Source organism: Ornithorhynchus anatinus, chromosome 1, assembly GCF_004115215.2.
Source record: "Ornithorhynchus anatinus isolate Pmale09 chromosome 1, mOrnAna1.pri.v4, whole genome shotgun sequence".
In the NCBI taxonomy this organism is placed as follows: Eukaryota; Metazoa; Chordata; class Mammalia; order Monotremata; family Ornithorhynchidae; genus Ornithorhynchus; species Ornithorhynchus anatinus.
This window is the reverse complement of record NC_041728.1, coordinates 131,091,676-131,106,840: the sequence shown is the minus strand read 5'-3', so window position 1 is coordinate 131,106,840 and position 15,165 is coordinate 131,091,676. Positions and strand designations below refer to the sequence as shown.

At 53.4% G+C, this 15,165-nt stretch overlaps 1 protein-coding gene across 3 annotated transcripts in view; it reads left to right on the top strand.

The window, feature by feature from the left end:
- The first annotated feature begins 13,745 nt into the window (after window positions 1-13,745).
- PDE6D (phosphodiesterase 6D) overlaps window positions 13,746-15,165 on the top strand; it is a 68,396-nt gene continuing 66,976 nt past the window's right edge. The window contains exon 1 of one of the 3 annotated variants that reach the window (XM_029067001.2): window positions 13,746-13,893. In XM_029067001.2, coding sequence (XP_028922834.1) covers window positions 13,844-13,893 — 50 coding nt within the window. In that variant the 5' untranslated portion in view covers window positions 13,746-13,843. The other 2 variants (XM_029066989.2, XM_029066994.1) reach the window with 2 other exon arrangements.

Here is a 15,165-nt window from a genome sequence, read left to right as displayed (position 1 = left end):
GCCCCCCCGCCCCCGGCCCCGGCCCCGGCCCGGCTCCCGGCTGGGCGTCAGGCGGCCATGCTGGGCCCCGCGTCCCGCCGCCGGCTCCTTCCCCCCGAGACGCACTTCCGCCCGGACCCCAAGCCCGCTTCCGCCCGGACCCCGCCCGCCGCCCCTACCGGACCCCCGGAAACGCGACCCACCCAAACACACGTTCCGCCTCGGGGAGACTCGCGCCTTCGGGCCCATTTAATAATAATCGTAATCACGTTGGTGTTTGTTAAGCGCTCACTCTGTGCAGAGCACCGTTCTAAGCGCCGGGGGAGATACGGGGTCATCAGGTTGTCCCACGTGAGGCTCACCGTCTTCTCCGTTTTAATAATCATGTTATTTGTTAAGCGCTTCCTAGGTGCAGGGCACCGTTCTAAGCGCTGGGTGAGATACAGGGTCATCAGGTTGTCCCACTGGGGGCTCACAGTCTTCTTCCCCATTTTAGGAATCATATTGGTATTTGTTAAGTGCTTACTATGTGCAGAGCGCTGTTCTAAGCGCAGGGGGAGAGACGGGGTCATCAAGTTGTCCCCCGTGAGGCTCACCGTCTTCTCCGTTTTAATAATCGTGTTATTTGTTAAGCGCTTACTATGTGCAGAGCACTGTTCTAAGCGCTGGGAGAGACACAGGGTCATCAGGTTATCCCACGTGAGACTCACCGTCTTCTTCCCCATTTTAAGAATCATGTTATTTGTTAAGCGCAGAGCACTGTTTTAAGCGCCGGGTGAGATACTGGGTCATCAGGTTGTTCCACGTGAGGCCCACGGTTTTCTTCCCCATTTTAAGAATCGTGTTGATATTTGTTAAGCGCTTACTATGTGCAGAGCACCGTTCTAAGCGCCGGGGGAGATACAGGGTCATCAGGTTGCTCCATTCATTCATTCATTCAATAGTATTTATTGAGCGCTTACTATGTGCAGAGCACTGGACTTAAGCGCTTGGAATGGACAAATCGGTAACAGATAGAGACAGCCCCTGCCCTGTGACGGGCTTACGGTCTAATCGGGGGAGAACATGTGAGGCTCACAGTCTTCCTCCCCATTTTAATAGTAATATTGGTATTTGTTAAACACTTAGTACGTGCAGAGCATTGTTCTCAGCGCTGGGGAGGATACAGGGTCATCAGGTTGTCCGTGGGGCTCACAGTCTTCATCCCCATTTGACAGATGAGGGAACTGAGGCCCAGAGAAGTGAAGTGACTTACCCACAGTCACAGAGCTGACACTCCCTCCCCCTGCAAATCTTCGCTACGGCCCCACAGAGACCTCCGCTCTCTCTATCCCATCCGTCTCTCCAAAAGCATCTCTCCTCACCTCGCCGCCCTGTCCTCTGTTCCCACTCTCGACGATCGGGTCTCCGCTCTCAACTCCACCCTCTCTACTCATCTCGACTCTCTCGCCCCCCTTCCCCTCCGCCGCTCTCGCTCCACTAACCCACGGCCCCGGATCACCTCCTCCGTCCGCCTCCTACGCTCCTATGCTCGAGCTGCCGAGCGCTGCTGGAGAAAGTCCAAGCACCGAGCCGACCTCACACACTTCAAATTTATCCTTTCCTGCCTTAACTCCGCCCTCTCCTCCGCCAGGCAAAGCTTCTTCTCCTCCCTCATCGACACCCACGCCCGTCACCCCCGCCGATTGTTCCGGACCTTTAACTCTCTCCTTAGGCCCCCTGTTCCTCCCCCTCCCCCATCTCTCACCCCCAATGATCTGGCCACCTATTTCCTCACGAAAATCAACGCGATCAGGTCTGAGCTCCCCAAAGTCACCCCTCCGCCTCTCCCCTCCCCCCCACCGACCCCCTCCCCTACTTTCCCATCCTTCCCCGCAGTATCCTCAGAGGAGATCTCCTCCCTCCTCGCAAGTGCCACCCCCTCCACCTGCGCCTCGGACCCCATTCCCTCTCACCTTCTTAAAACCATCGCCCCTGCCCTCCTCCCTTCCTTAACTTCTATTTTTAACCACTCAATCTCCAAGGGCTCCTTCCCCGCTGCCTTCAAACATGCCCATGTCTCCCCCATCCTAAAAAAACCCACTCTCGACCCCATTTCCCCCTCCAGTTATCGCCCTATCTCCCTACTACCCTTCCTTTCCAAAATCCTAGAACGAGTCGTCTACGATCGATGCTTAGCATTCCTTAACTCCCATTCTCTCCCAGACCCCCTCCGATCTGGCTTCCGTCCCCTCCGCTCTACCGAGACCGCTCTCTCTAAGGTCACCCGTGACCTCCTTCTTGCCAAATCCAACGGCTCCTACTCCATTCTGATCCTCCTTGACCTCTCTGCTGCCTTTGACACCGTCGACCATCCCCTCCTCCTCCATACCTTATCTCACCTCGGCTTCACGGCCTCCGTCCTCTCCCGGTTCTCCTCTTACCTCTCTGACCAGTCATTCTCGGTCTCCTTCGCTGGCGCCTCCTCCCCCTCCCATCCTTTAACTGTTGGAGTTCCTCAAGGGTCAGTTCTCGGCCCTCTTCCGTTCTCCATTTACACTCGCTCCCTCGGTGAACTCATCCGCTCTCACGGCTTTGACTACCATCTCTACGCAGATGACACGCAGATCTACATCTCCGCCCCCGTCCTCTCCCCCTCCCTTCGGGCTCGCATCTCCTCCCGCCTCCGGGACGTCTCCGCCTGGATGTCGGCCCGCCACCTAAAACTCAACGTGAGCGAGACTGAGCTCCTCATCTTCCCTCCCAAACCCGGTCCTCTCCCAGACTTCCCTATCACCGTGGATGGCACGACCATCCTTCCCGTCTCTCGGGCCCGCGATCTCGGTGTCATCCTTGACTCGTCTCTCTCGTTCACCCCACACATCCTATCCGTTACCGAGACCTGCCGGTCTCACCTCTACAATATCGCCAAGATCCGCCCTTTCCTCTCCACCCAGACGGCTACCTTACTGTTACGGGCTCTCGTTATATCCCGGCTAGACTACCGTGTCGGCCTTCTCTCTGACCTCCCTTCCTCCTCTCTCGCCCCGCTCCGGTCTATTCTTCACTCCGCTGCCCGGCTCATCTTCCCGCAGAAACGATCTGGGCCTGTCACTCCCCTTCTTAAACAACTCCAGTGGTCGCCTATCGACCTCCGCTCCAAACAGAAACTCCTCACTCTAGGCTTCGAGGCTCTCCATCACCTCGCCCCTTCCTACCTCTCCTCCCTTCTCTCTTTCCACCGCCCACCCCGCACGCTCCGCTCCTCCGCCGCCCACCTCCTCGCCGTCCCCCGTTCTCGCCCGTCCCGCCGTCGACCCCCGGGCCGCGTCCTCCCGCGGTCCCGGAACGCCCTCCCTCTTCACCTCCGCCAAACTGATTCTCTTCCCCTCTTCAAAACCTTACTTAAAACTCACCACCTCCGAGAGGCCTTCCCAGACTGAGCTCCTCTTCTCCCTCTACTCCCTCTGCCACCCCCCCTTCACCTCTCCACAGCTAAACCCTCTTTTCCCCCTTTCCCTCTGCTCCTCCCCCTCTCCCTTCCCATCCCCACGGCACCGTACTCGTCCGCTCGACTGTCTATATTTCCGTTACCCTATTTATTTTGTTAATGAATTGTGCATCGCCTCGATTCTATTTAGTCGCCATCGGTTTTTACGAGATGTTCTTCCCCTCGTCTCTATTTATCGCCATCGTTCTCGTCTGTCCGTCTCCCCCGATCAGACCGTAAGCCCGTCAAACGGCAGGGACCGTCTCTATCTGTTGCCGACTTGTTCATCCCAAGCGCTTAGTACGGTGCTCTGCACCTAGTAAGCGCTCAATAAATACTATTGAATGAATGAAAAGTGGCAGAGCCGGGATTCGAACCGTGACCTCTGACTCCCAAGCCCGGGCTCTTTCCACTGAGCCACACTACTTGCCTTTATTTATCGAGCCCCCCCTATGTGCAGAACACTGGCCTAAGCGCTTGGAATGGACAATTCGGCCACAGAGGGAGAGCCAGTCCCTGCCCAACGACGGGCTCACAGTCTAATCTGGGGAGATGGACGGCAGAGCAAAATAGAACGAAACAAAAACGAGACAACGTTATCAAGATAGAGTCAAGGGGATGTACACCTCATTAACAAAATAAATAGGGTAATAAATAATAAATAGAAATGAGCACAGTGCTGAGGGGAAGGAAAGAGGGAGGAGCGGGGGTGGGGGGAGGGAAAGGGAGGCTCAGGCTGGGAAGGCTTCTTGGAGGAGGTGAGCTCTCAATGAGCGGGGAAACTGAGGGAAGATAGCCGTCAGTCAAATTTATGGAGCTCTCACCGTGTGCAGGGCACTGTACTAAGCACTGGGGAGAGTACAAGAAGCAGCGTGGCCTGGTGGAAAGGGCTCGGGCCTGGGAGAGGTCAGAGGTCGTGGATCCCGGCTCCTCCACCTGTCAGTTGTGTGACTTTGGGCAAGTCACTTCACTTCTCTGGGCCTCAGTAGCCTCATCTGTAAAATGGGGATGAAGACTGGGAGCCCCGCATGGGACAACCTGATCTCCCCCGGCGCTTAGAACAGTGCTCGGCACAGACTAAGCGCTTAACAAATACCATCATCATCATTACAAGAGAAGCAGCCTGGATAGCGCACAGGCCTGGGAGTCAGAAGGTCTTGGGTCCTAATCCTGACTCTGCCACTTGTCCCCTCTGTGACCTCGGGCAGGTCACTTGACTTCTCTCAGTTCCCTCATCTGGAAAATGGGGATGAAGACCGGGAGTCCTATGGGGGACGGGGACTGTGTCCAGCCCGATTCACTTCTATCGAGCCCAGTGCTTAGAACGGTGCCTGGCACATAGTAAGCGCTTAACAAATACCGGCCTTATTATCATTACAGTATCAGCCTGGCCTATGGATAGAATAATAATAATAATAATGTTGGTATTTGTTAAGCACTTACTATATGCCGAGCACTTTTCTAAGCTCTGGGGTAGATCCGAGGTCATCAGGTTGTCCCACGTGGGGCTCACAGTCTTCATCCCATTTTACAGAGGAGGTAACTGAGGCCCAGAGAAGTGAAGTGACTTGGCCAAAGTCACACAGCTGACAGGCGAGGGACCGGGGATTCGAACCCATGACCTCTGAGTCCCAAGCCCGGGCTCTTTCCACTGAGCCACGCTGCTTCTCTGTAATTATGATTCCCAGTTCACCGTCGAGAGAGAAGTAGGAGAGAGGAGGCCTGGGGCTGACAGAGAAGAGGGAAAAGGATGAAGAAAAGACGCCAGAAAGGAGGATCGATGAGAGAGGGAAGGGGATCATAGGTGGTTTGGCCTGGAACTGGAAACTGGATTGGAATTTAAGATCTGCAGCTACGACCGAAGGGTTTTTCTCTCCAAGCTGCTGGTGACGGAGAGATTCGGTGTCCCGTCCTAACATCGCTCTTAATGAGCTGCCAAATTAATGAACAGCCAGAATTCTATTATTACACCTTCCAGCTGGGTCACGTTTAAATCGCAGAAATATTCCAAATAGGTCACTCACCAATAAACAGCAATGGGGGGATCACTTTATGGTCAGGTAATAGTAATAATAATGTTGGTGTTTATTAAGCGCTTACTATGTGCCGAGCACTGTTCTAAGCGCTGGGGGAGATCCAGGGTCATCAGGTTGTCGCACGTGAGGCTCACTGTCTCCATCCCCATTTTACAGATGAGGGAACCGAGGCCCAGAGAAGCGAAGTGACTTGCCCACAGTCACACAGCTGACAAGGGGTGGAGCCGGGATTATAATCAGCATCGGCGCCGTCTCTGTCCCACTTGGGGCTCACAGTCAGAGGGAAGAGAATTTAATCCCCCCTTTTACATATGAGGAAACAAACCAATAAATACGCGCAATGTGGGGAAGCGTGCTTTACCCCCTGCATCGGACCGGGTTCGACCTCTATTTGGAATGTTTATACGCGTGGCTTTGCTCTTCTGCATTCCGCGGGAGTTAGATCCTTCAGTTGTAACATCCTGAGGATGGGGAGATTGCTGATAGCAATGACGATAATAATAGTAATATTTATTAAGTGTTGTGTGCCAAACGCCGTGCTGAGTAGATGGAAGGGTAGATACAAGATAATCGGGTCCCACAAGGGGCTCACAGTCTAAGAAGGCTGGAGAGCCGGCCCCGAAGCCCTATTTTGCAGATGAGGGAAATGAGGCGCGCAGAGAAGTTAAATGACTTGCCCGAGGTCACACAGCAGATACACGGCGGAGCTGGGATTAGAACCCACTTTAATAATAATAATAATACTAATAATGTTGATATTTGGTAAGCTCTTACTATGTGCAGAGCACTGTTCTAAGCGCTGGGGGAGATACAGGGTCATCAGTTTGTCCCACATGAGGCTCCCAGGCTTCATCCCCATTTTCCAGATGAGGGAGCTGAGGCCCAGAGAAGTGAAGTGACTTGCCCACGGTCACACAGCTGACAAGCGGCAGTGCTGTCACTTCTCTGAGCCCACGTTCTTTCCACTGAGGCCCTGTTCCTTCGCATCATGGAAAATAACAATCAGTTTTTCTAATGCACTATTACCTACCGCACGTAAATATGCCTGTATAAAAATCTGTCAATCATAGTAATAATGTTAGTATTTGTTAGGCCCTTACTATGTGCCAGGCACTTTTCTAAGCGCTGGGGGAGATACAAGGTCATCAGGTTGTCCCAGGTGGGGCTCAGTCTTCATCCCCACTTTACAGATGAGAGAACCGAGGACCAGGGAAGTGAAGCGACTTGCCCAAAGTCACACAGCTGACGCGCGGCGGAGCCGGGATTCGAACTCACGACCTCTGACTCCCAAGCCCGGGCTCTTTCCACTGAGCCACGCTGCTTCTCTATTTGAGGACAGTGTTACCGACCTTGAGAGCTGCCTTCAAATCTGCCTCCTTCTACCCCAAATTTCCCAGGGATCATCTTTGCATTTCTAAGTCTTGATGATGATGGTATTTGTTAAGCGCTTACTATGTGCCGAGCACTGTTTTAAGCACTGAGGTAGATACAGGGTCATCGGGTTGTCCCACGTGGGGCTCACAGTCTTCATCCCCATTTTACAGAGGAGGGAACCGATGCACAGAGCAGTGAAGTGGCTTGCCAAAGCTCACCCAGCACACAAGTGGGAGAGCCGAGATTTGAACCCACGACCTCTGACTCCCAAGACCGAGCTTTTTCCTCTTAGGCTGCTTCTCCAACTCTTCTCCTAGTTGAACCACCCACACAGTTAAAAATCCCCATACGCAATGGCTCTCCGGTGGGCTCGGAGCCCGGGCCTGGGAGTCAGAAGGTCGTGGGTTCTAATCCCGGCTCCGCCACCTGTCTGCCGTGTGACCTGGGGCAAGTCACTTCGCTTCTCTGGGCCTCAGTTGAATCAGTGTGGCTTAGTGGAAGAGAGTCACTTCACTTCCCTGGGCCTCAGTTCCCTCATCTGTAAAATGGGGATTAAAAGTGTGAGCCCTACGTGGGACAACCTGATCACCTTGTATCTACCCCAGTGCTTAGAACGGTGCTTGGCACCTAGAAAGCGCTTAATCGATGCCTGTTTACCTGATGTCTGTCTCTCCCCCTCTGACTCTGAGTCCGCTGTTGGGTAGGGATTATCTCCACCTGTTGCTGAATTCTACTTTCCTAGCGCTTAGTACAGTGCTGTGCACACAGTCAGTGTTCAATAAATACTACTGAATGAATACACAAATACCATTATTATTATTATTCCCTCATCTGTAAAATGAGGATGAAGACAGTGAGCCCCATGTGGGACAGGGACCGTGTCCAACCGGGTTACCTAGTATCTACCTCAGCGCTTAGTACGGTGCTTGGCACACATAATAAGCGCTTAACCAATGCCATCATCATCATTACTATGATTAGAAATGATTTAGGACACCTTTCTGGCCTTCTCATCTAGCATTCATTCATTCATTCATATTGATTGAGCGCTTACTGTGTGCAGAGCACTGTACTAAGCGCTTGGGATGTGCGATTTGGTAACAGAGACAATCCCTGCCCAACGACGGGCTCACAGTCTAAAAGCGGCGTGGCTCAGTGGCAAGAGCCCGGGCCTGGGAGGCCGAGGTCATGGGTTCTAATCCCGGCTCCGCCGCTTGCCAGCCGTGTGACTCTGGGCAAGTCACTTCACTTCTCTGAGCCTCAGTGACCTCATCTGGAAAACGGGGATTAAAACTGTGAGCCCCACATGGGACGACCTCATCTCCTTGTATCCCCCCCCCAGCGCTTAGAACAGTACTTTGCATAGCGTGGCTCGGTGGAAAGAGCACGGGCTTGGGAGTCCGAGGTCATGGGTTCTAATTCCGGCTCCGTCGCTCGTCAGCCGCGTGACTTTGGGCGATTCACTTAACTTCTCTGTGCCTCAGTTACCTCATCTGTAAAATGGGGATTAGGTCTGTGAGCCCCACGTGGGACAACCTGATCACCTTGTATCTACCCCAGTGCTCAGAACGGTGCTTGGCATATAGTAAGCATTTAACAAATGTGACCATCGTCATTATTATTATTCAAAGGGGGAGATAGACGGCAAGACATAACAAAGAGACAGATTTAAGCCCATGTTCCTAAAAGGGACTGATCGGTCGGCCGGATTTGGGCCGAACTTCGTCGCTAGGTTTTCGGCCCTCGAACGATCCCTGTGTGGGGGGGCCGCCGACTTGCCTTCGACCTCTGCTCTGGGTAGGGTAGGTGGGCATCCCCCCATCGGGATGGCCTGCGCTGGATTTGTTTTTGCGGTAACGTTGATGGATTGACACTAAGCCCTCCCTTTCCCCTCCCTATTTCCCCTACTAACTAAACGCCGAACTAACTCTCTTCCCCCCTTCAAAGCCCTTCGGAGCGCTCGCCTCCTCCAGGAGGCCTTCCCCGACTGAGCCCTCCCTTTCCCTCTGCTCCTCCTCCCCTCCCCATTCCCCCTACTCCCTCCCTCTGCTCTTCCCCCTTCCCCACCCCACAGCACCTGTGTCTATCTGTATTGATCACCTCTCTATTGATTTTGTTAATGATGTGTAGATATCTATGATTCTATTTATCTTGCTGATATGGATGCCTTGACTACTTGTTTTGCTGTCCGGCTCCGCCTTTTAGACTGTGAGCCCGTCGTTGGGCAGGGACGGTCTCTATCTGTTGCCCAATTGTCCGTTCCAAGCGCTCAGTACATAGTAAGTGCTCAATGGATACGATTGAAAGAATGAATGAACACTCCCTCCCTCTGCTCTACCCCGTTTCCCTCCGCCCAGCACTTGCATATATCTGTATATATTATTCATTACTCTATTTTATTAATGATGTATATATATCTCCTTGATTCTATTGATCTATCTTGATGGTATTGATGCCCGTCTACTTGTTTCGCTTTGCTGTCTCCCCCCCGTTCGACTGCGAGCCCGTCACTGGGCAGGGATTGTCCCCGTTGCTGTATTGGACTCTCCCGAGCGCTCGGTCCAGTGCTCTGCAACGTATTTGTACGTATTATTTATTACTCTATTAATGAGGTGTAGCTATCTACGATCCTATTGATCTATCTTGATGGTATTGATGCCTGTCTACTTGTTTTGCTTTGCTGTCCGTCTCCCCCCTTCTCGACTGTGAGCCCGTCGTTGGGTAGGGATTGTCCCCCTTGCTGTATTGGACTCTCCCGAGCGCTTAGTCCAGTGCTCTGCAACGTATCTGTACATGTTATTTATTACTCTATTATAATGTTGGTATTTGTTAAGCGCTTACTATGTGCAGAGCACTGTTCTAAGCACTGGGGTAGATACAGGGTCATCAGGTTGTCCCAGGTGAGGCTCACAGTCTTCACCCCCATTTGACAGATGAGGTCACTGAGGCCCAGAGAAGTGAAGTGACTCGCCCAAAGTCACACCGCTGACAGATGGCAGAGCTGGGATCCGAACCCATGACCTCTGACTCCCAAGGCCGGGCTCTTTCCACTGAGCCACGCTGCTTCTCTTAATGAGGAGTAAGCTATCTAGGATTCTATTGATCTATCGTGATGGTATCGATGCCTGTCTACTTGTTTTGCGCTGCCGTCTGTCTTCCCCCTTTGCGCCTGTGAGCCCGTCGTTGGTGTCCCTGTTGTTCTATTGGACTCTCCCAAGCGCTTAATCCAGTGCTGTGCACAGAGTAAGCGCTCAGTAAATACCAATGATGGAAGGAACCAGCAGCACCCGGCCTGGTCCCGGCTAAGGGCTCACCTCCTCCGAGAGGCCTTCCCAGACTGAGCTTCCCCTTTTCCCTCTGCTCCCTCTCTGCTCCCCCTTCACCTCCCCTCAGCTGAAGCCCCCTGTCCCCCTGCTCCTCCGCCCTTCCCCTCCCCTCGGCACTGTGCTCATTTTATATATTATTTATTACCCTATTTATTTTGGTAGTGAGGTGTACATCCCCTTGACTCTATTTATCGCGATCGAGTCGTCTTGTTCTTGTCCGTCTGCCTCCCCCGATTAGACTGTGAGCCCGTTAAAGGGCAGGGACTGTCTCTATCTGTTGCCCAATTGTCCATTCCAAGCGCTCAGTGCAGTGCTCTGCACGTAGTAGGTGCCCAATAAATATTATTGAATGAATGACCTGGGGCAAGTCACTTTAACTTCTCTGGGCCTCGATTACGTCATCTACAGAAGAGGGATTAAGACTGTGAGCCCCGTGTTGGGCGTGGACCGTGTTCAACCCGATTAGTTTGTATCGATACCGGGGCTTAGAACGGTGACTGGCCCATAGTAGGTGCTTAAATACCATAAAAAGAAAAGGGAATAACAGTAATAAAAATAATAATCGTAGCGGTGAAGCACATACTATGTGTGAAGCACTCTATTAAGTGCTGGGGTAGATACACGCTAATGAGGTTCCACACGGGGCTCACAGTTGAAGCAGTCGGTCGTATTTACTGGAGGCTTACTGTGTGCAGAGCGCTGTACTAAGCACTTGGGAGACTGCGTGGCTCAGTGGAAAGAGCCCGGGCTTTGGAGTAAGAGGTCATGAGTTCAAATCCCGGCTCTGCCCCTTGTCAGCTGTGTGACCGTGGGCGAGTCGCTTCACTTCTCTGTGCCTCAGTTCCCTCGTCTGTAAAATGGGGATTAAGACTGCGAGCCCCACGTGGGACAACCTGATTCCCTTGTGTCTACCCCAGCGCCTAGAACAGTGCTGTGCACCTAGTAAGCGCTTAACAAATATCAATGTTATTATTATTATTAATAGATACAATCCCGGTCCACAGTGAGCTTCCAGTCTAGAGGAGGCTCTGCAAACAGTAAGCGCTCAATAAATACGAATGAATGAATGAATGAATGAATGAATGAATGAATGAATGAATGAATGAGGCCTAGGTTGGGCCCAAAGCCTGTGGACCTACGTGCTGGGATTGGCGGTTTGGGGCGGATAATAATGTTGGTATTTGTTAAGCGCTTACTATGTGCAGAGCACCGTTCTAAGCGCTGGGGGAGATACAGGGCAATCAGGTGGTCCCACGTGAGGCTCACAGTTAATCCCCATTTTACAGATGAGGTGACTGAGGCCCAGAGAAGTGAAGTGACTCGCCCCCAGTCACCCAGCTGACAAGGGGCAGAGCCGGAAGTCAAACCCATGACCTCTGTCTCCAAAGCCCAGGCTCTTTCCACTGAGCCACGCTGCTTCCCATGGGATCCAACCGACGCCAGCCAAGAGGCCTCTGGGACCGCATTGCAGGGCGGGTCTATGGCTCAGTGCCAAGAGCCCGGGCTGGGGTGTCAGAGGTCGTGGGTTCTAATCCCGGCTCCGCCACTTGTCGGCTGGGTGACTTTGGCCAAGTCACTTCACTTCTCTGGGCCTCAGTTCCCTCATCTGTAAAATGGGGATGAAGGGGAGCCCCACGTGGGACAACCTGGTCACCTTGTATTCCCCCCCAGCGCTTAGAACATAGTAAGCAGCGTGGCTCAGTGGAAAGAGCCCGGGCTTGGGAGTCAGAGGTCATGGGTTCGAGCCCCGGCTCTGCCCCTTGTCAGCTGGGTGACCGTGGGCAAGTCACTTCACTTCTCTGTGCCTCACTTACCTCATCTGTAAAATGGGGATTAACTGTGAGCCCCCAGTGGGACAACCTGATGACCCTGTACCTCCCCCAGCGCTTAGAACAGTGCTCTGCACGTAGTAAGCGCTTAACAAACACCCACGTTATTAAGCGCTTAACAAATGTCATCATTATTATCCCTCCCCCTCCCCCATCCTCTGCTCCTCTCCTTCCCCTCAGCACTGTGTTCATTTGTATATATTGAAGCAGCGTGGCCCAGTGGAAAGAGCACAGGCTTGGGAGTCAGAGGTCATGGGTTTGAATCCCGGCTCGGCCACTTGTCAGCTGTGTGACTTTGGGCAAGTCACTTCACTTCTCGGTGCCTCAGTGACCTCGTCTGTAAAATGGGGATGAAGACTGTGAGCCCCACGTGGGACAACCTGATTCCCCTGTGTCTACCCCAGCGCTTAGAACAGTGCTCGGCACATAGTAAGCGCTTAACAAATACCAACATTATTACATTATTTATTGCCCTATTTATTTTGTTAATGAGGTGTATGTCTCCTTGACACTCTTTATCTCGATGATGTTGTCTTGTTTGTGTTTTGTCCTGTGTTGCCTTGCCATCTGTCTCCCCCGTTTAGACTGTGAGCCCGTCACTGGGCAGGGATTGTCTCTGTCTGTTGCCGAATTGTCCATTCCAAGCGCTTAGTACAGTGCTCTGCACAGAGTAAGCGCTCGATAAATACTATTGAATGAATAAATGAATGAATGAATGAGACTCGTAGTGTCTGCCTCCTTGGAGCGCACTGCATGCTGGGACTCGTAGTCCTGCCTCTGGGCGCGCACTGCATGCTGGGACTCGTAGTCCCGCCTCTGGGCGCGCACTGCATGCTGGGACTCGTAGTCCCTGCCGCTGGGCGCGCACTGCATGCTGGGACTCGCAGTCCCTGCCTCTGGGCGCGCACTGCATGCTGGGACATGTAGTCTCTGCCGTTTCCAACGTTGAACCCGGGCGGTTCAACGGCTTTTCTTGGAGCTCTGAACCGCCCGCCCGCCGCTCGAGCACAGCGAAGCCAACGACAACGGTCCCAAGGGACTGCCCGTCTCCCTGAGGGGGGCGGGGTCAAGCGAGGGAAGGGCCGGAGCCGCCCGCCCCTCGCCCGCCTCCTGGAGAGCGATTGGCTGATCCGGCTGCCCATCAGCGGCGGGGGCGGGACGTCGGTGGGAGAGCGGCTCCTCATTGGGCGGCACGCTGAGGCGGGCGGCCCCCGTGGGGGGGGTGGGGTTAAACGAAGGGCGGTTGAGAGCGATTGGCCGTTCCCGCTGCCCATCAGCGGCGGGGGCGGGACGTTGGTGGGACGGCGGCTCCTCATTGGTCGGCACGCTGAAGAGGGCGGCCCCCCGTCAGGGGGGTGGATTAAACGAAGGGCGGTTGAGAGCGATTGGCCGTTCCCGCCGCCCATCAGAGTCGGGGGCGGGACGTTGGTGGGAGAGCGGCTTCTCATTGGGCAGCGCGCTGAGGCGGGTCAAGCGAGGAGAGGCGCGCCCCGCCTCCTTGAGCGCGATTGGCTCTTTCCGCTGTCCATCAGCAGCAGGGGCGGGACGTTGGCGGGATACCCCCTTCCCCTCGGTCGGCGCGCTGAGGCGGGCGGTTCCAGCGAAGGGCGGGGGGGAGGGGGGGCGCGCGCCCCGCCTCCTGGCGCGCGATTGGTCGCTTCGGCCGTCCATCGGGGCGGGGGCGGGACGTTGTCGGGACGGCGGCTCCTCATTGGTCGGCGCGCTGAGGCGGGCGGGGAGAAGGCGGAGGGGCCGCCGTTGCCGTCGTCGTCGCCGTTGCCGCCGCTCGTCCGTCGGCGCTGGGCCGCGGCGCGGGGGAAGCCACGAATCATGTCCGCCCGGGACGAGCGGGCCACGCACATCCTCAGGGGCTTCAAGCTGTATCCTCCGACGCCCAGCCATTACAGTAATGTCGCCGACGAGTGATGCTCTCTTATCCCATCAGTAGGATTGCCGTGAGGTCGTTTATCCTGTTATCATGATTATTAGATCGTTAGGCGATCAGATCCTATTATTAGGACATGATGAGGGTGACGAGAGCGACGGTTCATAAGGATTGCGGCGGCTGCTAAGCGCTTACTACGCGCCGGGCAGTGTACTGAGCGCCGGGCGGGGGGGTGAGAGGGGGTGGGGTTCGTTTGTTCATTCATTCATTCGTTCGTTCATTCATTTATTCGTTCATGTATTCATTCGTTTAGCCGTTCGTTTATTCATTCATTTATTCGTTCATTCATGTATTCATTCATTTATCCGTTCGTTTATTCATTCATTAATTTATTCGTTCATTCATTCATGTATTCATTCATTTATCCGTGCATTTATTCATTCATTTATTTAGTCGTTCATTCATTCATGCATTCGTTTATTCATTCATTCATTTATCCATTCATTTATTCATTCGTTCACATATCCGTTCATTTATTCATTCATTTATTCAGTCGTTCATTCATTCATTCATTTATGCATTCGTTTATTCATTCATTCATTTATCCATCCATCCATTTATTTATTTATTCATTCATTCATTTATCCATTCATTTATTTAGTTGTTCAGTCATTCATTCGTTCATGCATTCATTCATTCATCTACCCATTCATTTATCCATTCATTTATTTATTCGTTCATTTATTCATTTATTTATTCATTTACCCATTCATTCATTCATTCATGCATTCATTCGTTCGTTCATTCATTCATTCATTTATTTATTCATTCATTCAGTCAGTCATTCTTTCATTAATTCATTCATTCAGGCGTGCTGGTCGAGCACCTAGGGAGTGCCGAGCGCTGTGCTGAGCGCCGGGGAGAGGACGGTACGGAAGAGAAAGGGAGACAGGCCCTGCCTGCAGCGGGATCCTATTTATTGAGCACCTACTATGCGCAGAGCACGGTGCTGTGCACTGGGGGAGGACAGTTGGACAAGAGAGACAGGCCCTGCCCGCAGCGGGCTCCTATTGCCTGAGCACTTCCTGTGTGCAGAGCGCTGTGCTGAGCGCTCGCTCAGTCAGTACAGTAGAGAAAGGGAGACAGGCCCTGCCCGCGGGGGGGGGGATCGTATCGATGGAGCGCCTTGTGTGCGCAGAGCGCTGTGCCGAGCGCCGGGGAGAGGACAGTCCAGTAGATAAAGAGACACGGTCCCTGCCCGGAGCGG